At 47.1% G+C, this 21,446-nt stretch overlaps 6 protein-coding genes across 7 annotated transcripts; 2 read left to right on the forward strand and 4 right to left on the reverse strand.

Annotated features, from left to right (window-relative positions):
- The first annotated feature begins 941 nt into the window (after nucleotides 1–941).
- Nucleotides 942–3,767, forward strand: E1B28_000100 (uncharacterized protein). Its single transcript, XM_043145900.1, has 11 exons — nucleotides 942–1,128; nucleotides 1,205–1,354; nucleotides 1,419–1,564; nucleotides 1,643–1,680; nucleotides 1,738–1,845; nucleotides 1,911–2,108; nucleotides 2,170–2,424; nucleotides 2,479–2,517; nucleotides 2,579–2,590; nucleotides 2,647–3,080; nucleotides 3,157–3,767. The coding sequence occupies exons 1-11, from the start codon at nucleotides 984–986 to the stop codon at nucleotides 3,450–3,452; spliced, it is 1,821 nt and encodes a 606-aa protein (XP_043014599.1). The 5' UTR covers nucleotides 942–983; the 3' UTR covers nucleotides 3,453–3,767.
- Nucleotides 3,768–5,258: 1,491 nt separating this feature from the next.
- On the reverse strand, nucleotides 5,259–7,122 carry E1B28_000101 (uncharacterized protein; the record flags this gene model as incomplete). Its single annotated transcript, XM_043145901.1, has 2 exons — nucleotides 5,259–6,182; nucleotides 6,337–7,122. The coding sequence occupies 2 exons, from the start codon at nucleotides 7,120–7,122 to the stop codon at nucleotides 5,259–5,261; spliced, it is 1,710 nt and encodes a 569-aa protein (XP_043014600.1).
- Nucleotides 7,123–8,934: 1,812 nt separating this feature from the next.
- On the reverse strand, nucleotides 8,935–12,396 carry E1B28_000102 (uncharacterized protein; the record flags this gene model as incomplete). Its single annotated transcript, XM_043145902.1, has 19 exons — nucleotides 12,370–12,396; nucleotides 12,134–12,292; nucleotides 12,031–12,063; nucleotides 11,802–11,976; nucleotides 11,391–11,744; nucleotides 10,709–11,337; nucleotides 10,634–10,646; nucleotides 10,513–10,567; nucleotides 10,397–10,447; nucleotides 10,186–10,332; nucleotides 10,085–10,115; nucleotides 9,970–10,033; nucleotides 9,867–9,911; nucleotides 9,738–9,803; nucleotides 9,620–9,679; nucleotides 9,388–9,548; nucleotides 9,308–9,328; nucleotides 9,045–9,255; nucleotides 8,935–8,970 (listed from the first exon to the last, which is right to left on the reverse strand). The coding sequence occupies exons 6-19, from the start codon at nucleotides 10,741–10,743 to the stop codon at nucleotides 8,935–8,937; spliced, it is 996 nt and encodes a 331-aa protein (XP_043014601.1). The 5' UTR covers nucleotides 10,744–11,337; nucleotides 11,391–11,744; nucleotides 11,802–11,976; nucleotides 12,031–12,063; nucleotides 12,134–12,292; nucleotides 12,370–12,396.
- Nucleotides 12,397–12,740: 344 nt separating this feature from the next.
- Nucleotides 12,741–18,182, forward strand: E1B28_000103 (uncharacterized protein; the record flags this gene model as incomplete). 2 transcript variants are annotated; one of them, XM_043145903.1, is made up of 25 exons in its annotated part: nucleotides 12,741–12,799; nucleotides 12,856–13,382; nucleotides 13,435–13,526; nucleotides 13,581–13,662; nucleotides 13,723–13,810; nucleotides 13,862–14,010; nucleotides 14,070–14,234; nucleotides 14,296–14,381; nucleotides 14,431–14,512; nucleotides 14,682–14,984; nucleotides 15,050–15,227; nucleotides 15,295–15,312; nucleotides 15,369–15,546; nucleotides 15,633–15,815; nucleotides 15,897–15,950; nucleotides 16,008–16,074; nucleotides 16,137–16,418; nucleotides 16,494–16,546; nucleotides 16,603–16,656; nucleotides 16,724–16,727; nucleotides 16,786–16,817; nucleotides 16,879–16,923; nucleotides 16,986–17,417; nucleotides 17,498–17,912; nucleotides 18,145–18,182. In XM_043145903.1, exons 2-25 carry the CDS (start codon nucleotides 13,277–13,279, stop codon nucleotides 18,180–18,182), a joined length of 3,186 nt encoding a protein of 1,061 aa, XP_043014602.1. In that variant the 5' UTR covers nucleotides 12,741–12,799; nucleotides 12,856–13,276. The 2 variants fall into 2 exon arrangements, with proteins under 2 accessions (XP_043014602.1, XP_043014603.1); XM_043145904.1 differs by having other exon boundaries at nucleotides 13,435–13,662.
- A 294-nt stretch (nucleotides 18,183–18,476) lies between these two features.
- On the reverse strand, nucleotides 18,477–18,698 carry E1B28_000104 (uncharacterized protein; the record flags this gene model as incomplete). Its single annotated transcript, XM_043145905.1, has 1 exon — nucleotides 18,477–18,698. The coding sequence occupies one exon, from the start codon at nucleotides 18,696–18,698 to the stop codon at nucleotides 18,477–18,479; it is 222 nt and encodes a 73-aa protein (XP_043014604.1).
- Nucleotides 18,699–19,919: 1,221 nt separating this feature from the next.
- E1B28_000105 (uncharacterized protein) lies at nucleotides 19,920–21,224 on the reverse strand (the record flags this gene model as incomplete). The annotated part of the gene is made up of 1 exon (XM_043145906.1): nucleotides 19,920–21,224. One exon carries the CDS (start codon nucleotides 21,222–21,224, stop codon nucleotides 19,920–19,922), a length of 1,305 nt encoding a protein of 434 aa, XP_043014605.1.
- Nucleotides 21,225–21,446: the final 222 nt, after the last annotated feature.

Raw genomic sequence — 21,446 nt, forward strand, 5'->3', positions numbered from 1 at the left:
CCAGTGTAATACTATCATTGTGCCTGAGTTTAAAAATTTTTAAAGATGAGCATCGGACTCATACTTCCTATAATTATTTCCCTCTCGGCTCTGGTACAGCAGATGGGTACTATCTGTAATAGCTAAATCCCAAATTTATAGTGATTTTATTGAGTGGACAGGGAGGGAGAGAGGTGCCGGAGAGAGGGCTCTGAAAAGGTAGGTGTTTGAAAATATCAGTCACGCAATGTCACATTGGCGAAAAGCGGCCAAATACCCAACCCCACGGCCAGGTACGATGGGACACGCGACGCGATGTCGTTTGGCAGCGGTCGGCACTGGATTGTAACTCCGACTGATTGTGGTTTTGTCACGCCTCAGTCGATCTCGTTTTGAATGCTTTCCTCCACATCTATACATGGGTGGTATAGCTCCAAAATAGTGCATTCAGCTTGTATTATCATAGGGAAAAGATATACTTAGTACCGGGAAGAAATCTGTGTCCTGCGCCCAGGAAATGACCTTGTTGGCAATGATTTTATGTACTCCACCCGAAATATCATCATTTTCCAAGATGAAAAAACTAAACTAAAAAGCTAGCAACTACATAGATCTATTGAAAAATAGCCTAGGAATGTATTCCGCTTAAGTCCGAGTCCATAAGAACTGCGAGGAAAGCGAGAGGAAAGGGGGAAAGTGGATTTTTAAACACCTACCCACTTTTAAACTCAGGCACGATGATAGTAATAGGCCCATAAGGCGGCTTATAGTTTTGGTTTCAGGCTATGTACACTGTACTTACATCTTGAAACTATAGGATCCTGTCGCTATGACTTATAAACCAAGCGAACGCCGCGACGCAGCACTATGACGTAGCAGCTGAGCGGAGGGGGCGGCGGAAATAAAATAATTCACGCGTCGCGAAAAGTACAGCAAGTCACACGCACGTGTTCGTTACATACCGCGGCAATCGTCTGTTTTTTACCCCCCTCTACTTAGCTTTCATGGCAGATTCACTCGCCCTGTCCCTTCAATCTACTACTTTCAACCAACCAAGAGCCTACTTAAGTGGGATCCCAGACGAAGAAGTAACAAAACTACAGTCTCGGTTACCGAATCTTGTTGACGTGAGGGCAGATGCAGAGAAAGGTATGGTCAACTTTTGACAGTTCGTATGATGAGCCAACCATTTATAAATAACTTATTTATTAATTAATATCTGCAGCTAGAGAACTGTTGAAGCAACCTCCACCAACAGATGCACACGGTGTCGATCAAGATGGAGAATATCTAGGAATCATGCATCCAGCCATCGCCTACCACATCATGCTTCCGAGTTTGACGATGTTTTCTTACTTTTGCCGTGACAAAGATGGTGGGGACTCTCTCTACCCTTTGAATTCTTTTTGATTATGAAAGCTGAAAGTTTTGTTCGCTAGTCCCAGATGACGTTCAAGATCTTTGTTTATGGGCATTGAAGCAGAGGCTTTTGGCATTGAAGGAGGGATCGGATAAACAGCTTAGGCGTATGTTGGCTAGTCCTGGTCCTGCGGGGGAGGTTCATCCAAGTGCAAAGATCTATATGGTATGTCGCAATTAGTCTTTAGGCTCAGACTATTCAGTTGGGTTCGCTAATCCCGCGTGTCCCTTGAACTATCACTAGATATGTCAAACACTGAGCAAGATAACGAGCCATCTTCTGTCAATATTTCGTTTCTTTAGAAAGGGAGACAAGAACTGAAAATCTGCCTTTACTAGGTCTGCACGAATCAACCTCCCAAGAGAAGCCATTCCATACGCTGAGGAAGGCATGAAGCTGGAGGAGGAGTTTTATCCAGAAAAAAAGGACCCCTTTTTACGAAATCCGTGAGGCCTATATTGATTCGCTCAACACTATTTTCTGTTTTTTCTTACTTACCTTCCAAAAACAGCCAATCTTACGCTGGCTTTGGTGTCGTACTGGCACGCGCAAAACTTCGAGACGCCGAGGCGAAAGCAATACTGAAGAGAGTGATGAATGACATCGATAAAATCTCTCCCGGCGGTGCACAAGCGACGTTCATCCAATCTAAACTCTATCTCGCGCGGGTGCTTCGTCGGATGGGGGATTTGGAGGAAGCAAAGAAACAGTGAGTAAGTTGGATAGTGGTATCTTGTTCTTCTTCTAATAATAAATTGGCCGCGCATTAGGGAAACTTATCTTATAAAGTGGTTCAAGAAGAACTCGAGTAATTTGGAAGACGTGGACTTGCGTGAATGGTTTCTGACGGAGGGTGGACATGATCCAGTTTTCGAAGGGTTGGGTGGTATGAAATGGTTACAGAATCGGAAGATAACTTGGAAGGCGATGGATAGGTCGGCAAGGGCATGTTATAATTGTGGAGTGAGGGAGGGCCCTACGAAGAAGATGCTGAGATGTGGCAAGTGTCAGTATATTTATTATTGGTCAGTTTCTCTCATGCCTGTCAACGAACACTCACAGACTAATGATGTTGACAGCTCGAAGGAATGTCAAGTCAAGAACTATCCATTCCACAAGTACGTCTTGTACCGTTCGTTAACAAGCTGCTGCCTGACGCTGATATGGCACGACTTTGAGGGTCAGTTGCCTGTAAGCATTCAATCCTTGAGTCGGAGGAAACTCGAATCATTTACCTTCCTTTCCAGAGAACATGCCGAGGCGTCAAAGCGAGCACAACTTGTCAAATCCATCTCATCTGAAGTTGGAAAATGTCTCGAGGACTGGAACAAATACAGAACTTACGATTACGATCAACGCGCCTCGGTCCACGCCCTTGGACTGAAACATAATTCCTCAAGAGGACTAACCCATATCGTCATCAAGTCCATAAAATATGTCCCTAATGGTGGAAAAGACATTGTCGATCGATTTATGGTCGTTTCGGCGGGTGTCTTCGCTATCAACGATGTGTTGACAGAGATGGATTCGTTATTGAATTATCATCCCGGTGAAGCCAGACAGGCCGTAAACGAACTCACCGAGGAGTTTAATCAAGGAATGGGCCGCGATGGGACGAAGGTTGCGTTCTTCAGCTTGTTAATCTCGGATGATAAGAGTCTTAGTACTTATTTGAGTAGAGGTACGTTTTGAATCGTCACTGGGTCGGTAAAGCTAGTCTTATTCACCCTTCCCCCCCTTCCTCTTCCATTTTTCAGGTGGCGTTGCGAAGAAGGCGCTGGCCGAAACAAATTACAATCCTAACTGGCGAAGCCTTCTGAACCTTGGCAGGAGTGTCGTCGTCAAGCCGCTAGTCCTGCGATGTCGTGCAAAGGACGCTGAATTCGATTATGTCCTACCCCAAACGTCAAATAGCGCGAGCGCGAGTGGAATCATTGATGATTCTACTGACCCATCATCCAGTTCGGGATCTGCAACTACTACTACGCCTAGAGCTTCTGAGGCTGTCGCCACTGCGTTGCCTGGACTTCGGGGAATGTTCAGCAAGAAATGATTGTGATGAGAATTGTACCTACCTGCGTATTCGCTATGTCATGATTGTTATTCCCCAACGATACAGAATATGGATGCGCGCATATTTGGGAGTTAATTCGCAGGGGGTACTGTGGTTGGAAGTGTCGATTAGGATTTGAATTGCTCAAAGCTCGCGATGGCACGAGGTCGTTAGCCACTTCCTTGCTTTATAAAGTTACTTCTACAGAGGGCGTAGCCCAAACCTGACCCATATTATTGCTGGCATTCCAGGGCGGCACCAAAGCGACAGAGACAATGATTCAAGACGAGAAGACTATACTGTTCTCGAATTGCTGCATATGTCGTCGGTTTAGATGGCGTTTTCCGTGCTCAATCGATCTTTATTCAGCCCGTTCTAGTAGGCGTGACCCGTTTTACTTGGCTGTTTTGACTTGACACTAAAAATGGATCCTTGAACGTGATGATTTGGGATCTCTGGGTCTGATGGTCTATCGATCCGTTTGACTCTTGATGAGGAAGGATATCAAAGAACCAGGCTTGTAAAGGACCCAGTGACCCACCAATCTCAGACTCACAACACTAAAATTACACCCCAGAAGAAAACCTCACAGCATCTCTCGCACGCTCGCACCTATTCATCCTGACTTGAGGCCTCATTACCTCCTTCTTCGCCCTCGTCACTCCGCTGTGGATCGAATCCAGCATAGAAGAACCAGAACTTGCTCTGATTACTGGGCGCTGCCCTTCAACATGGATCAGGATAGAATTCCACGTCGTAGCTCTCACACGAAACGTGCTATTGCGTCGGTTTTCTGCGGGTTTGGGTTTGAACGGGTCACCTGTCGTTAAGGGCAAAATTCAACTTCCATGATTCGATTCGAGGTGTATTCAATTGAGAGCTGGAAAGGCAAAGGAAGGAGAAAGGAAGGGGTGTAATTGCTGTAATAGCTTCTCCTGGCCTTTGGGAAAGGTTTAGTTGATGAAGAATGGGAAGGTAACGAAAACTTGGTTAAAGTCGCGTGTCGATCTGTACGAACGGCAGATGCACACATCGTATGATTTCTAGCGTTTCATCATGTCCTTGGGCGAGCTTCACGTGAAGGTGAGTCAGTTGTGAATATGGAAAGATGGAGTTATGGACGCGGCTGAAGGACTTCGAATTATAGAAGGGGATATGTTGAAGGCACAGATGTTGTAAATTTCGGAGTCGCGGCGCATGCTCCCTCCGTTTATGGAACTCGATGAGTTGTGCTTCGACGACGGATCCAAAAATTTGGACACTTACCTGCAAGTAGCGCAACACATCACGGTCAGCGGCCATTTGGACGTGTGAATCCTTGACTTGACACTCCTTCAGAATATGTTGAACAGCTAACGAGAAAAGGTGAATTGGGATAGCATGAGGGCTCATACGTATGAGGAGAATTCCAGGGGAATTTTCCATGATGTCTTTGAAACCATGAAGACAGAGGGTAATCTGAAGTCTCTGCGATGATTCGAGCTTCATTTTGATGAAATCCGAGGAATTGAGGACTTCGAATTAGTACCGTGGAATCGGTCCCCAAAAGCAGTCCAACGCCTGAATCGATTATCAGTAAAAACGTCCTCAAGCATAGAGTACATCGTATATCTAGTATGTAGTACATACTATTACATCTAAAAAAAACCTACATACATCCCAAAAGGGAACAAAATACAACAAGATACAACCTGGAGATACGCAGCACATATACAAAATCAAAATTACACCAAAGGAAGAAAAAAGCACATGAATCACTCAACGATACGACGTTCCATCCCACAAAAAAGCCCCCACGGCATCCCTTCAGAATAACAACCACCTCCTCCCACGGCTCTTCCCAGCCGAAAGTGATTCTTCCAACCCCACCACTCCTCCATCGACCTCGCGACCCTCAGGTTCACCCAACCCCTCAATAGCCATAAACGAAACATAGCCCTCAAGCTGCCTACACTGCGCAGACGCATGTCGCACGTTAAATTTCCTCGGGTCAAGAGGAGGTGATGAGGAAGACGGAGGTAAAGGTAATGAATGACACGAAGTCGGTGAAGCCGGATCACTTCCACTCCCACTGCCATCGCTACTATCAGACGAAGAAGAAACTCGAGCTGATAACGCTCTGGGCCTCGATTTGAGGGATAACGATAACGACGATGTCATCGCTGTTGCTGTCGTGGACGTTCGGTGTGACGATGGTAAACCACGCGTCAGGGTGGAAGGATGAGGGTAGGATTGTAACTGCGAGTGTGTGAGAGGAACCTCTGACATCGTCCTTCGATGACCAATTCGGAATTCCATTCCTCGATTTTGTTCTGGTTCTTTCCCTTTTGACGGCCCGAAGTCGAGGGTGGGAGGTGTAGGGGGAGGAGTTAATATTCCATCTCCATCTCCCTTTCCTTCATCTCGTGCCTGACCTGCAGTCGGAGCCTCTGCCCCAGTGTCTTCGCCGCTGTAGACCGTTTCTAGAGGGATAACCCACGTCTTCAGTGCGGAGGGAGCTGGGTGAGAGAACGTGGAAAAAGGCGAGGACCTGGCTGATGATTCTGACGACTTTGATGACGATGATACTTTGAGGCGATGGGAAAGAGCAGTAGGTTCGGTATTTGATCGTGCCCTCTTCTGAATCACGTTGGACGTAGGCTGAGAATCATCGCTAACGGCGCCCCCGCTGCCAGGTGCACAATCTTCCGGTGTAAAAAGTCCCGAGAAACCTGAGCATGAGGTGCCACGCTGGAATTGAGAAAAACCAAGAAGATAGTTATCAGTCACCCATCAAAGAATAGAAGATCGGAAAAATGAAAAACAGCAGAAAGAGGTCACATGGACGACGAGAGAATAACAGATCTAGGTAGAAGAGGGGGGGAAAGCAGTCACAACAACTCACCTCGTACCTTTTCTGCCAATCTTGTTCACATTGACTGAATCTACCCCTGCCCAGCTCAGAGTGAAAGTCCCCGCCGAGAGTTCCCTCGCCATCAGCATCTTCCCGCCAAAACCAACCGAACCAACCCCCTCCTCCTCCATGAGGTGTAGCAGGTAAAGAAGCACGTTTTCCTCCATGCTGTTTACATGAGGACGCCCGCGGAGATGAATGGGACCCACACCCGCAGTTGACGAGTGATCCGCATTTGGTACCCGAATGAGAATCAGATTGAGAAGTGGCGGCGCAAGTTATAACTTTGTCTAGCCTCGCACGTAAGATTTGATCGTAAGGAGAGTCGAAATGTGGATTTGGATGTGGGAGTGAACGGTGGTGGTGGTGACGTCTAGTAGGCGATAGGGATGTCGCTCGTGGGAGGGTGCCAGTACCCTCCGTAACGGATCGGTGAAGGCAGGCTCTTCGAGGTAGAGATTTGTTTGGGGGGAAGCATTCTCGAGGATCCTCGTGATGGGATTGAGTAGGTTCGCTTTCTCTTTCTCGGTCTCTTTGAAGCTCGTCCTTGAGAAGTGTTTCTCGTAAAAGAAACTCGGAACGGCTTGGTGGTCGGTGGGAGGGAGAGGACATTCTTATGGGAGGTGAAAGAACTAGCGAAGTGGAGGATAATGGTAGAGGAGAAGAAGGGTATAAATCGAAGGTCTCAAAGGGATGATGTGACTCTGAGGGTGACAATTTCAAGGGCAGCATGTGGTAAACACGAGCAGGGCAGAGTGAAACCGCCTGCTGAGACATTTGGCGTCGGTTTTCCACGCCTTTTCGATCGTGGGACGGGTAAAGAAATGAAATGGAAACAGTGGGTTTTCCGGAAAGGCGGAAGCCGAGAGGTTGAGAAGGACGAAATTCCGTACTCGTGTTGAGGGTCAGAAATCCGTGTGATGTCGGACGACGTTAGGTAGCAACTGAAGTAGAGTCGCAGTTAAAGATCCGGTCGATCAACGGGAAGTTTGCGGCCTGCAAAGTGACGGGGACGTGAGGGGGATGAAAGGAAACGGGGGAAAGTGTATCACACGTACTACTACCTTTTTCTATGGGTGCGTCAGCCTGTCCATGCAAGATGCACGAGGTACTCGGTACCGTTCCATTCTTCTCTAACCTTTAGACTGGCAGCCAGGAATGCAGGCAAAAACCGCGCAGTTCCATTCGAGGTCCCAATGCTTCCCTGGACATAAACGCAGCTCCACTTCCACACAAACTGCAAACTCGAAGTTCTTTGGTGGACTTATCCCTATTTGATTGATATCTATCAGATCAAATTCTACACGTCCAGATAGAATGGGAAGCACCCGTGACATTGGTTTTCCGGAAAATATACCATGATTTGGAATCCGGGGTGCTTCGCTGGTGTCAGTGCCTGATGAAAGTCAGAAGGTCAAGTCTGAGAAGGCAAAACCGAAAACGAACCGGGCCATTGCTCGAAATTTTCACGAAGCCACTACTCAAGAACGACATCCTCCCTCTGCTCCTCGGAACCGCGACTTCAACTGAAAAAAAAACGAACAAACCTTCCTAATAATCCGTCACCCGTCTTCCAGGTACTCAGTGTAGATATTAGAGACCTATGCATGTATTATATTGATTTGTCGCAATTTAGGCTGGTACCTGATGAGTTTTACGGTCAGAATTGCATCTTACATACGCGTATAGTTGACAAAATACACACCAGCTGGAGTTAGATATGACCATTTACTTCTAATCCGAGTGCAAATTGGATACACGACGAGATGTTGAGTGGGATTTGGTTCTGGGGGAAAGGGACGAAGCGATGGGGTGATAGCAGGGAGTCTTCTGCTGGATAGAGGCGCATGTTCTGACTGTGGATGAGATTTAACAAGTCGAGTCTCGTCCGTCTCGTCCGTAGGGAACCGGGTGGGAAAGTTCGCATGGTCCGTGCGTGTGAAAGAATATGCTCCAGTGGCTGATATCGGGCCGATACTCCTAATTACAGCTGTTTCCATAATCGTACTCAGAAAAAAAAATTAAAATAACGGCATAAATTGATGCTATTGTCAAATCGGGTAATAGCTCTGAAAAAAACTATAATTATTTTTTTAAAATTCTCACCACTTTTTTTTATAGAAAAGAAGAAAAAAATACAAAGGGTTACTTATTTCAATAAGAACTAATCCTTTTTTAACCTTGAACGCCGCTCGTTTACCATACATGCTGAAGGGATTGAGATAAAGGTGATCAAAAGGTGATGACACGACGCGAAGAAACTACCCCTCCTTCGGAGCTATAACTGTACCAAACTTGGTAATAAGTAGCATCCATTTATGCCGTTTCTGTAGATCCAAGTTGTAACGACTGGGACATAGATGTCAAGTTTCAAATTTCAAGGTCGGTCGGACCCCTATAGGCTATGATGTATGACCTTCCCGTTTGGATTTAGTCGATTCGCGACTAATTGAGCGGAAAGAAGATTATATTCGGAGCCATGGTCAAGCGAGCTCGGTTTTTCAATTATGATGGTTTGAGTACAACAAATACTAGAGGATCTCGGGAAGGACCATTTGAAGGGACTTATTACGCTCCCAGCTCAAGTTACTAAACATCGGACTTCAAAGACCCCTTGTGGAACACCTGGAAAGTAAGGAAAAGTTTGTCGACGTTAGTACTCTAGACTCATCCGAATCGAGTCCAAAGGAAAGACCAACCTGAGAATCAAGCTGGGTTTCCGTGTGGTCAGTTACGGTATCTGTAGTGATTTGAAGAGTGTCCATGTTCGCCCCGTAATGACGAGAAAGGCGATTTGAAGATAAGTGCACCATTCCGAAGCTGCCACGGGTGTTATCACTCCAGTTCGTCGTACTGACATCAGCTCCGCTTTGCCTTGCGTTAAGACTCAAGAAGAGCGCATTGGAGTACCTTTAGTCGTCAAGTGAGCATACATGTAAGGGACCGGTTTCAATGAACGCACAGTTTCGACAAGGTTCTGTCACTAAAAAAAAATTGAGAAAATTCGATCAGAGAAAAAGATCACATCTAACGGAGACTCACAACACCATGTAAACGTAGTTCTCTGGCATCTTCAAAAATAAAATCAAGTTGACCAATGTAAACACGAAAGTAACGGTCCCAGTTTCCACGGATCTTAAGATCAAACTTTGAAGGATAGACCGGGTACGCTTGATCTCTGACGCGCGACTGAAGGCGATGAGCTGTAGCGGTTTGTTTAATCGGATGTATTACAGACAAGACTTGGATAAGACCCCAGCGGGTGAGAGCTTACAATCCATGACATGGCGACTGCGATGAGTAAATCGCATACGACCGAACTGATTAACCAGATCTATCAAAACAATAAAGTTAGCAAAAGCGTCGCGGGAACCCATCCTGACAATTCTTACCTGAGGGAATAACTGGAAGCGCTCGAGATTAGCTACATCGGCTGCCTTTGTGCCTACTGCAAAGAACTGGGGTGAGGGGGAGAAAGGCTCTTCAGGTTGATGTGGCCAAATGAGGGTAAACTACGCTACCAAGCTGACTCCAAGGAGGCATGCAATACATTGCAACAATGCGAGCTGGGAAACGCTCTGGTGTCAAAGCAGCAGACTTAAGGACGGGTTCGCGGGAGCTTACGAGAATAATGATGACCGCGACGATCTTATCGATCACGCTATCCCTCCGTAGTGAGTAGATCCTCCTGTTCTTTTCTGTTAGCATCGATGAGAAGCTTTAGCACATGGCCACGTACCAAGCAAAGAAACCTTGTATCATCGCGGCAACTGTCACCAACACAAGTTGTTAACGAAGGACTGTATGCAAACGGACGGTCGAGCAGGGTTCAGTACGTACTAACGCTGGTCATCATAGTGTGAGCCCCCGCATTAGGCTGAGGGGTCGGAGCGCCTCCCTGAACGGCAAGTCCAGTGACCGAAACGTCCCAACAGAACATATGGAGAAGGATAAGTTGTACCAAATCCCCGATGTAAACCAACCAAACTGAGGGGTGATAGGTTTAGTAAGACCGACCAGTAGCAAATTGATGGGCGGGTGAGTCACTTACCGAAGATCTTGAGTGACCGTGGATCGCGGGGAAACCTGACTTCATAGACGTCTGGGCGAGAAAGAGTTCAATGAGAAGGGAAGTCGGTGACCATAATCTAGGGACCCGGGACCAACAGATCTGTATCGTGAGGACTGCGAAGAGCATACAATTAATGCTCAGGGCGACAATCTGACAAATTACAATAGTGGGTTGGTATGCGTTTCTGCCTAACCCAGGAAGATATCGATAACATACCGGAGGGCCCGTGCTGTAGAACGCCAAAATGAAATCAAAACTTTTTACGCTGTAATGAGGTTGACTTATGCTTACAGGAGCGGAGATGGAAGCCCGGCGCTTGAGCTCATGTTGCTCGCGACTGGATGGAGTCAATCAGGGAGGGTAGCCGATAGTGGATAGCTGTCCCGTAAAGTTGTATGTGGAAGCTTTATAGGAGTTTACATCACCCTTTGCAGTGCCTCTTCACCAGATTAAAAAATCAAAGTCATACACCCGGAGATTGTAAGATCGGCGTAAGGTCGCCCTGGTATGCAGACGCTCCGCCTGTGAGCGAATCTCACGGTTGGATCTTCTCTTGTCATTGGATGATAACATATCAAGGATGAAGCGTTCATCCAAAGGATCCCGGTGGTGAAGGTGCGGGTGCGCGGGCGAGTGAAAGGCTTTATGGTAATGGTGAATGATCAATGTATGGTTGACTCACTAGTACTGCCGATCGGGGTCTGTTGTGATGGTTTGCACGAGGTCCGTCCTACTGAGCTCCCTGGTAGCGAGGTTTCAGCTTAGTCTGGGAAATTAATGACTTGTGAGTCGGTGCTTGGTCGACGCAATCATATCGATGATATGTTTCATGTTCTTTCTGGACTCCTGGATAAGTTGTGATGTCCAACTTGAATACCATGAGAACCCGCTACTGGTGTCACCTTGACGAAACTGCGAGCCTGACGGTGGTCGGTGATCGATCAAAAGTTAAAAATACTAATCAGCAAGTTACCTGTATCCGGGAAGTCGCTATTTTTTGACGAATTCCAGTGGCCTGTGTACGAGAGTTTGGGTGGGTTACCAACCATGGTGTTAGGAAATGACAACGAAGACAGTGGATTCGATGAGAGCACGACGAGAGCTGTGGTGGGAGCTGTCCTTCATCCGTCGTCTCTGCCAGTGCTCACTACTTCGCTAGTCGAGACTCGAGGCCCTTCTCGCGTTTCACGTTGATTCAATTGAGCATCAGTTGCCGAGGTTGTGGGATTGCCAATGGCAATGGCGCTCCAGCACTTGATAGAAGAACGAAATGGTCCAGGCTGTTTTTCATCATTTTCTGCTTGACAAGGGAGTTTGAAGGGGTCAGCTGGAATGTACGTCATTGAGATACCAATAATAGGTCAGTAAGATGCTTCAAATTTACCTTAAAACACATATCGAACAAATGGAATTAGACGGCCCAAGGTGTTGCTGCTCAACTGGACGACATTGCAATGCCAGAAAGCTGCAGCGAGAGAGGCAAGTGGTACGCATGTCATTGTCTTCTCGAGGTAACGTGTGAAGATCGGACGTTGACCATAATATCTTCTATCAGACATCTAAAAAAGGTCGAGTTGGGGTCGAGGTACACTTATGGTGGATTGATCACAAACAGAGTTTCCAGTTCTTGAAGAAATCTTTCGAGTCTGGAGATACGATGGTTGTCCGAAGACGGCCGTAAGGATAATATACGCGCTGGAGAGAAGGACGACAGACCGTAGGTCGCGGTTAAGGACGTAAGCATATCTACTCCGGTCTATTGGCGAGAGCGTGCTTCGACCTTGTGAAGTTGGTTTTCATCCCGCTATGTTGCACTAACCAATATCGAAGACGGGGTCTCTCCGATATGTATACGCAATGTTATACGTACTAGAGCTGGAATAATACCCACGGGGCTGCTCAGCAGCCTAATGGTGTATATTGAGAGAGACCGAGCTCGGAACTTAGCGAACCTTCAATTACAGTTCCGAAACGTTAACGTTGGCCTTGACGGAGTTTTTCAAGGGAAGTCTTCCAACAGGGAGAAAGAGCGGACAGTTGGGTAAAGCTGGCTCGCAGGATATACTACGTCCATCGAAGAAGAAAACCAGATAGATTACTCACAGCTTCCCAGTGGGCGGCCGCGTGATCGTCTGTGTCGTCCTAGCGAACTATAATATCCTGTCATGCTTTCATAGCGTTACTAGCCTTCAGAGGGATGTCATTCTTGATGTTCATAAGCGTTCAGCGCTTCAGCAGCAGACATGAGAGAGCAGATGAAAGGCGGGTTCGTGCCAGTGGCGGATCTGGGTCGGCGGATAGCGTGGGAAGTTATTTGCTCATCGTCTGTTTTTCCTTCAACGCTGTCAACTCGTCGACCAACCCATCTACGGTCAAGATAAGGTTCGTTATTAAAAATAATGATAATGAGACGCCAGACTCGACATTCTTCCTCGCAGAGATATACTAGCATAATCTTATTCCGGCTACATTCTACTATCTCACCCCGTCGTTCATTTCAACCTGAACTTGAAGCGCTACAGCAGCTGTCAATGAAGAGAGCTCGAGCGCCATCTGGCAACAATTTACTCAAAAGTTTCACATTGCGATGAAGATATTTTCCCCCTCAACTTCCCGGAAACAGCTGAATCCACAATTCCGCATGGGTAAAGGCAACAGAAGGATTTGTCAATCCCACAGCCTATATCAAAACGACTGATGGCAACAACGGCTACATGGAGCGACCTGTTTCGTCTGATGATCCTCTTAATTGGGTCGCCAGCTCGTGTATTATGGACTTATTCACTTCTTCATTAGCAACCACCACCCACCAGCACAAGCTAATCAAACGCTGTGTGGTATTCGCAACCTACTTGGAGGATGAAGCTTCCGAGTTCTCTTCTCATTCTTGGGCTGAGTTCAACTTTGGTTCATGTGCGAGCTCAAGGTGTGAATGTCGATCCAAACGCAGTTTATACTGTAACACGTACGTCCGAGTAATCGAGTTTATTCTTGGTTTTGACTGACTTCCTTCACAGTCGCAAAAGGCAAAAATGCGGAATGTAATCCTCCAAACATCTTCCTCAGTAACCTAGGGTGTGGGACTGGAAAAACTTTACAAGATCTTTTTGCGCGTTTTTTACTCTTCTGTAGCTTCGCGGGATGCTAAGTTGCCAGCCATTAGAACAAAGACGATGGTTCCAAAAACCAACACTACACATTCGTTCCCGTACCAGGCATGACCAATACTTTTAATATCAAGAACAGTGCGTCCCTTTCACTATTTATCACCCATAAACAACTCACTTATCCTTCGTCTTTTCCAGATTGCGGACAATTCCTCAGTTGTCAGGCCTGTAGTGGCACATCCACAACCGATCTCTTCGACAAGGACGACGCGAGTGGTCGTCAGAGGTACTCCACATAACATCTCTCCTACTGAACTAAATATCAGCTCCCTCCTAGATGGACACTAGACCCAGTACCGAACACGTCCAACACTTACAATATCAAAGTAGCTGGCGGACGTGATGAAACATGCGGGGTTTTTCTTTCCACTGGAGCAGGCTGTAATGATAACTTCGTTGACCTTTTCACAAAGGATGATGGATCTGGTGAAGTTTTCCCCCATTCCTATTGACTGAATCAATCAAGGTATTGATGATCAGATCAGGCCGTCAACAATGGGTTCTCAACCGCGTTGGGAACAGCAACGGAAGTTCAGGTGGATCGTCTACCAGTTCTTCCAGCGCTTCGCCCACAAGTTCCGCAGGTCCGCCATTACCCACCGACGGGCCCGCTGTTACCCTCGATTCAAGCGTTTTTTACACTGTTACCTGTGTGTTCCTCTTTTACCCATGATTTGTTATTATTATAACGATTTCCTTCCTTTTCGACAGTGGCGAGAGGCAAAGCGAACGGATGTAAACCCCTCAATAACATGTTCAGCAATCAAGGATGCGATTCGGCAGTCCATGATCTTTGGGTATGTGCCCTTTTCCTTATGTGTTCAATGTGCTGATGTGTTATACTAGTTTCAAGACGGCGGATTCAAGTACCAGTACTGGCGATTCGTACCTGTGCAGGGAACTAATAATGTATTCAACATCTTGAGCTGTGCGTTTTTATAGCCACTTTATTCTTGACGCTAAACTGATCATACGTTACTCGTTCTCTTCTTTCCCATCATTCCACTTCCCGACATGCATCCCGCGCTGTTCAATTCATTTCCCGAACACCCCATTTCTTCACGTAACTGGCCATTCGGATCCGAAAAAAAAAACAGCCTGCTCCAAATACCTAAGCTGCCAAGACTGCACCGGCGTAACCACCACCGACCTCTTTGGCAAAGACGACGGCTCAGGTCGACAACGTTGGATTCTCGCACCCGTTGCAAATTCATCAGACACATACACTATCCGAGTCGCAGGAGGCCGAGATCCAGCGAAATGTGGAACGTTTTTGTCGACGGCTGTTGGGTGTACCGATAATTTTGTGGATCTATTTACGAATGATGATGGGTCTGGGAGGCAGCAGTGGGTGGTTACGCCTGTTAAAGAGGATTCGGGGACCAGTGGGAAGTTGCCTTGTGGGTTTTTTCTCTCGTTCTTTTCGTTGGTTGTGACCTTATCCTGACTGTTTTCTTCTACCCAGTGGCCCCGCTGAAATTCAACCCACTACCACTTGGATCTGTTAAACCGACCCCGGATAGTTGGCTTTTCGCCCAGTTGAAAGCGCAAGCAGATGGTTTGCATGGGCATTTACAGGATTTCTGGCCGTTTGTGAAGACGAGTAATTGGATTGGTGGGAAGGATGATTATTCTGATTTGAAGTTTGTTTAGTTACTCTCCTTCTACCATTAATTACTGACGTTGATCCTTTTCCCTCACAATATTTAGTGAGGCAGGCGCGTACTGGTTCGTTCATTCTTTTCGGCCTCATTACCTTCCACACGACTCATGGGAAACTTTAGGTTAAACGGCGTAGTCCCGGCAGCGTTCCAGCTTAACGACCAACGATTGATGGATTCTGTCAATTCTTGGGTGGATTATATTCTAAGTCATCAAGGATCTGACGGGTGGTTGGGACCTACCAGTCCGGATGGGAAGAGAGTTCTTTGGGGAAGGTATCCGGCGTTGTTGGCATTGATGGTGAGATCTTTTGCGATTCTCTTATCCGCTTTCTTTCCCTTTTCGGTCGTTTGACTGACATTCCCATTTACTCTTATCTGTCATAGCAATACGCGGAAGCCAACACCACGTCCACAACTCGAGTCGTCGATGCCTTGCAAAAGTTCTTCGTGGGGATGAACGACATGCTCAAGAACGGTGGGAATGGACTGGAACAGTGGGGGATCATGAGGTGGTACGAGCCTGGTATTGTGTTACATTGGTTGATCGAGAATCATCCGAATGGACAGGTTTGTTCCGATTTCCCTTTCTCAGCTCTCTATTCTTCTGTGTCCGCCTTCCCCGATTTCTGATGATGCCGCGTTATTTAGGAAGCAACGTACGAGAACGTTCTCAAGTTATTGAAGTATGGTGGGGCGAACTGGGTGGGCTGTTGTTTGACTTTCTTCTCGGGTTTGGGGGACTGAATAAGAGGACTGTAGAAAGGATATTTCACCGATTTGGACTTCCCAAAGACCGCAATAAATGTCGTGGACATCACGGGACACGGTACGTGTCTTCCCCCCACCCTCCCGGGAACCCGAAAAACCCACCTTACATTCCATCCATAGGCGTCAATGTTGGCCAAGCCATCAAATCCGAAGCCATCTCCTACCGCTACTCTCACGATCCTTCCGACTTGGACTCTACCCGACAGCGAATCAACTTGATCGAAAAATACCATGGATCCGTCAGCGGTGTATTGAAAGCTGACGAACATCTTGCTGGTTTACACCCTTCTAGGGGTTCCGAGTTGTGTACGGTTGTGGAGTCTATGTATAGCTATGAATATGCGTATACTGTGATGGGAGATAATGCGCTTGCGGACAAGGTTGAGAGGTTGGCGTTTAATGGTTAGTCGGTTGGCTTTTTCAACTTTGTTGAAGTTTGGCGGGGAAGGCTGAAGCGCTGACGGGTGAATCTTTTAGCGTTGCCTGGAACGTTCATTGAAGATATGTGGGGACATCAGTATCTTCAACAGGTGGGATTTCATTGTTTGAGGTTCGTCATTGTGCAGCTGATAACAATCTTTTGCAGAGCAATCAGCCATGGGCGAAGTCTATGGATCCAAGCCTGTTCGCTACTGCTGGTGTAAGTGTCACCTTTCAGTGTATTCGATCGATGAGTAAACTTACAGCGTGTTCTTTTGACTACCTAGCCTGGTAGGTCGAAGCAACTATTCACGTTTTGAATTATCATCCTCACGAAAGTCTATCAAAGATTCAGCTATCTACGGGTTAGCTCCCAACTATGTATGTCTTCCTCCTTCTTTAATCTTTAGCCCTTCTGAACGACGTGCCTCTCCCCTCTCAGCCATGCTGCACTGTCAATCACGGACAGGGTTGGCCCAAGTTCATCGTACGTGCTTTGCGCTCCTCCCTCACCCTTTTCTCCGTGATCAATTCTTCCTGTTCGTTCAGAGCCACGCCTACATGACATCCTCCGACGGCTCAACGCTCCACCACGTCCTGCTCTCCCCCACCACCGTCACCACCACGCTTTCAGGCGACAACAAAGTTACCGTAACCTCGAAAACCAACTACCCTTTTAACTCACGTTTGGACTATATAACCTCTTCCGATAAACAGTTCAATTTTGGCATCCGAGTCCCTACTTGGGTCTCAGGGACAGTCACATATTCTGTCGACGGTGGGAGCAGTCAGAATGGATCCCCAGATTCGAATGGCTATGTCGTTGTGAATGTCCCTGCGGGTAGTCATCAAATTAGTGTGACGATCCCGATGACGATTCAGACTGAGGCGAGGTTTAATGGGGCGAGAGCTGTGAATCGTGGACCGGTTGTGTATTCGTTGGAGCTGGGGTATGATCCGAAGGTCCTAAAGAGTTACGATGTATGTGTTTTTTTTCTTATTGGGGACAACCCTCCTTTTCGTTCGTTCGCTCGCTAACCGGACCTTTTACCTTCGAAAAGTACGGCAACTCCAAAGACTGGCAACTCGATCCCTCATCCTCCTGGCAAGTAGCCATCGACCCATCCTCGCTCAAATGGAACGGAGACACCAACTCCACCAACCTCACCCAATCCGGATCTGGATCCGTATTCGCACCAGGAGGTGCACCGGTATCGATTAGCGCTACTATGTGTCCGATCATTTGGAGTGTGGTTAAAAACACTGCGGATGTACCTCCCGTTTCGCCTGCCGTTTGTACAGGTGCGGAGAGTGAAGTCAAGTTGATTCCTTACGGAGCTGCCAAGTTGAGGATGTCAGAGTTGCCAAATTTCCAGTCTAAGGCTGCTAGTGGAGGAGGGGGGAATGCGGGTGGTGGGGGTGGTGGGGGTGGTGGGGGTAAGTCCAAGTCTGAGGCAGTCAGGTTACGTTATGGTGGTATTACTTTTGTTACAATTTTAGGGTTGGGTGTTGGGGTATTGGACTCATTGCTTTGATTTTCTCTTTCGGTTTATGTATCCTTTCCCTCTCTCCTGGTTACATGCGTTCTCGTTGTGCATTATCGTTGTCTTTTGCGAACCCCAGTTGGTACCACTACGCCATCTGCGAATTAACCCTCCTTCGATACAAACACATTCGTTTTTCCATTATCTAATTTATACATTCACAGTGCTCGCTATTTACGCAGATTGGTGCTTCGAGCAATAATTCTACATACGGAAAATGAACTAGGATTATTGGGAATAGCACGGCGAATAATTAATAAGCTCTGGTAATGTTCCTCGGCAGATTCCCTTCCTCGTGGACTCGTGCTGTGACACCTGCAGTAGAGTATAGTCAAATTCAGCGTCCTTGGCACCACATCGAAGAACCACAGGCTTAACGGTGACGTTCTTGCCAATTAGGATTGTAATTCGTGTCTTCTTTCGTGGCAGCTCCTAAAGAAAAGAGGGGAATGAGATGAGCTACAGAAAAAACTCGTGACGGTTTCAGGACACACCTCTACTCAGGCAAACACCAAATCCATCGTCCGAGTCCGAACCAATAGGTTGAAAAACGCGACCTTCGTCCCATCACGGTCCTTTCCTTTCCTAGATTGAACTCCTCAACGAGTTCGTCTACGACCTGGTTGGCTTCACTAGGATTGTAGTTCAACAAGAAATCCATCTCCGCCAATGTATGGTTGAACCTATCCGCCATTGGGAGCTGTTTACGGACATGCATCGTAGAATCATGCTTGAGGCCAAGGAGATCATGGTCCTTATGCCAGTCTTCAACGCATCGGCCAGCTTCCGGTGAGATAGACTTGATACGTGATGGAGCGTGCGTGCTTTGACGACTCGGCGTATTCCCTCAATGTTTCCTAGGAAAGATGGAGGCTGGAAAGCATGAGACAGTGGCAGGCGAGGGATGGGCAGAATTTCTGAAAATATCCTCCCTCTTGATCGACGTCATGCACATTCGTCGGTGGAAGTTCCTTCGAAAGCTTGATAGCTGTTGCATATTATCATTAGGGCTAGTCCCATCTTCATCAGGAAACAGGGAAATGGCCCGTACACCCGGGCCGACGCTCAGTAGACACCTTACATAACATACCATACGTCACAATCCGTAACATCGGCACGTCACTATTGGGCTCTCCATGCCCCTCCATGCCGTCAATACCCGTCCGGTTGCCGCCAGTATCGTCCGTATTGCGTCACTGTGACGAGCGATATATGTAACCTCGATGAAGAAGGATACAATGACCGGACATGAAGGTGCGAGGTCTGGAGGCGTAGGTGTGACTATACCCAACAGTGAATGATGATAAGAGAGGACAGATGATGATCAGCGCTGGTCTGATCAATGAGCAAGCCTAAAGAACCTAAAGAAAAACTAATCAGCAACACAGACGGCAACGACGAACTCACCAGTCAAAGTGTAGGCAGCTGTTCTACTCCTGAGAACACTCCTGACAGCGATGAGGGTGCAATTCTTCTTGGTTATACTGAACCAAGGTGGCCAAGACTGAGAGATGAGAAGTAGGGAGGAGAATGAACTATGTTTTGTGGGGAACACCCCTGTTTATATACTACTGGAAGCCTTTGTTTGTACTTATTACTATAAACCGGAACTATGGTCCATGCCAAACAACCAAACGGATACGTGAAAAACCTCCCAAACTTAGTAAGTATGTATAAAAGGAGGCTATGCGGATAGTAACGATACCGTAAAGGAAGTATGGGTCCATGAGTATGGGTCCAAAATATGAGCGCATAAGAGGAAGAAATTAAAAGGGGAATTCAATGGGGTAATCAAATCAGGCCTGACATCCGCGGGGAACAATTTAGCGCACGTCCTCGTCGCTCACAGTGAATTCCCCACAGCATTCTTCCGAGAATAAAGCGAACCAACATGGGAATGTTCCTAACCGCATGACTGGCGTGAAGTTGAGTATGATGATCAGTCCAGAAAAGGGTGCTTGCCATCTTCGTCTGTATCCATTGCATGGGAGCCATCGCCGCAAGAAGTTTGCTTCAGGAATGCACCACCACTCCCTTCTACTCTTCCTCTTCTCTGTTGTCTCTCGGAAACCTTGTCTGACACCACCTTGGTCAGTTTAGAAATCACCCCTCTACCGCAGTTGTTATCGCTCTTCTCTTTCCAAAGGTCATCTTCTTTGCCAGGAAGGGAATTGGAAGGAGAACTGCGATTGACTGATGGAGATGTGGGTGGTCTAGGGTTGTCGGCGGTATTGATCTCTGCCAGGAATTCCCAGACGGTGAGCATTTCTGTCTGATCGGTACTTCCGGATGAAAGAGTAAAATCAAATTGTGGATAGCGTCCAATACGTTCTAGATGATTCTGGAAGGGGGAGAGCTCTACTGCTGAAGCGAAAACCAACTCTCCACTGTCGGAGTCATTGGCTAATGGAAATGTTACTGGATGGAGAGAGGTGGAATGATCAATAAGCCAATCTCCCAAGTTGTTCATGCTTTTGAGAGCTGGGATGTCATGGGGTTCCAGGAATGCGGGTTCTTCAGTGACTTCATCAACATCCTTTCGCTGTTTTGGGTTAAAAGCAATTGGCGCGCCGTATTGATATCCTACCACCTCCATTACCGCCTGGGTTGTAGCGTTACAAGGTCCAGTGATGACAGGAGTGATCTGGGACAGGAACTGGGAATGTGCGGAGAAGATGGAAGGCCATTGGGGGACGAGCATATAAGACTGGAGACGAATGTACACCACTCGGCGAGAAAGGTCGGTCTGGGCAAGGACAAACACGTCATGGACCCATTCGTACACTGGACGGATAAGAATTGCACGATCAAATTCTCCTGCAGGCCCCAAAATGGCTGCTCCAAAGGTGACTGATTGGGCTGGTATGTTTTCCCTGGTATAATACACTGGAACATCCTTCAGAGCCGGAGGATGAAAGTCAGAGAGCTCTGCTTCCCAACGACAGGATAGAAGTGTGGTGTTGAGTGATGGGAACATGGGATTTCTGGAGTACTCGGGACATCGTCGTTTGTGAATGAATGACAGATGCGGAGAATCTGGATGAAGGGTGCCTGGGTTTACTTGGAGGTAGCGCTGCAAGTCACTTGGATTGTACCAATGAGCCATGGTGTGGTTCTTGGTATAATGCACAACCTTTTCCAACAACTCGTGAAACTCCTGTCCAGTACACTCCACACGTACTTGACTGAGATCGATGGTTCCATGGTTCGATGGATATTCAAGCTGAGAAAGAAAAGGATTCATAGGAAGAAAAGAAGGGGGGGAAAGGGAAAGGAATGAGGGGACGTAAAAGAGAGACGTCGTTTTTAATGGGATTTAATGGTAGATGATAGTCTGTTATGGAGTTGCTATGACTAGGAAACATAAGGTTGATGAATCTGTTGGGAATTTACGGCAGTGGCCTGGGAACAGTTGGTGCTTGTTTTCTCAATTTTCATGTTCCCCCAGCCACCCTGTCTTCATGAA

The sequence above is a fragment of the Marasmius oreades genome, chromosome 1 (assembly GCF_018924745.1).
Source record: "Marasmius oreades isolate 03SP1 chromosome 1, whole genome shotgun sequence".
In the NCBI taxonomy this organism is placed as follows: Eukaryota; Fungi; Basidiomycota; class Agaricomycetes; order Agaricales; family Marasmiaceae; genus Marasmius; species Marasmius oreades.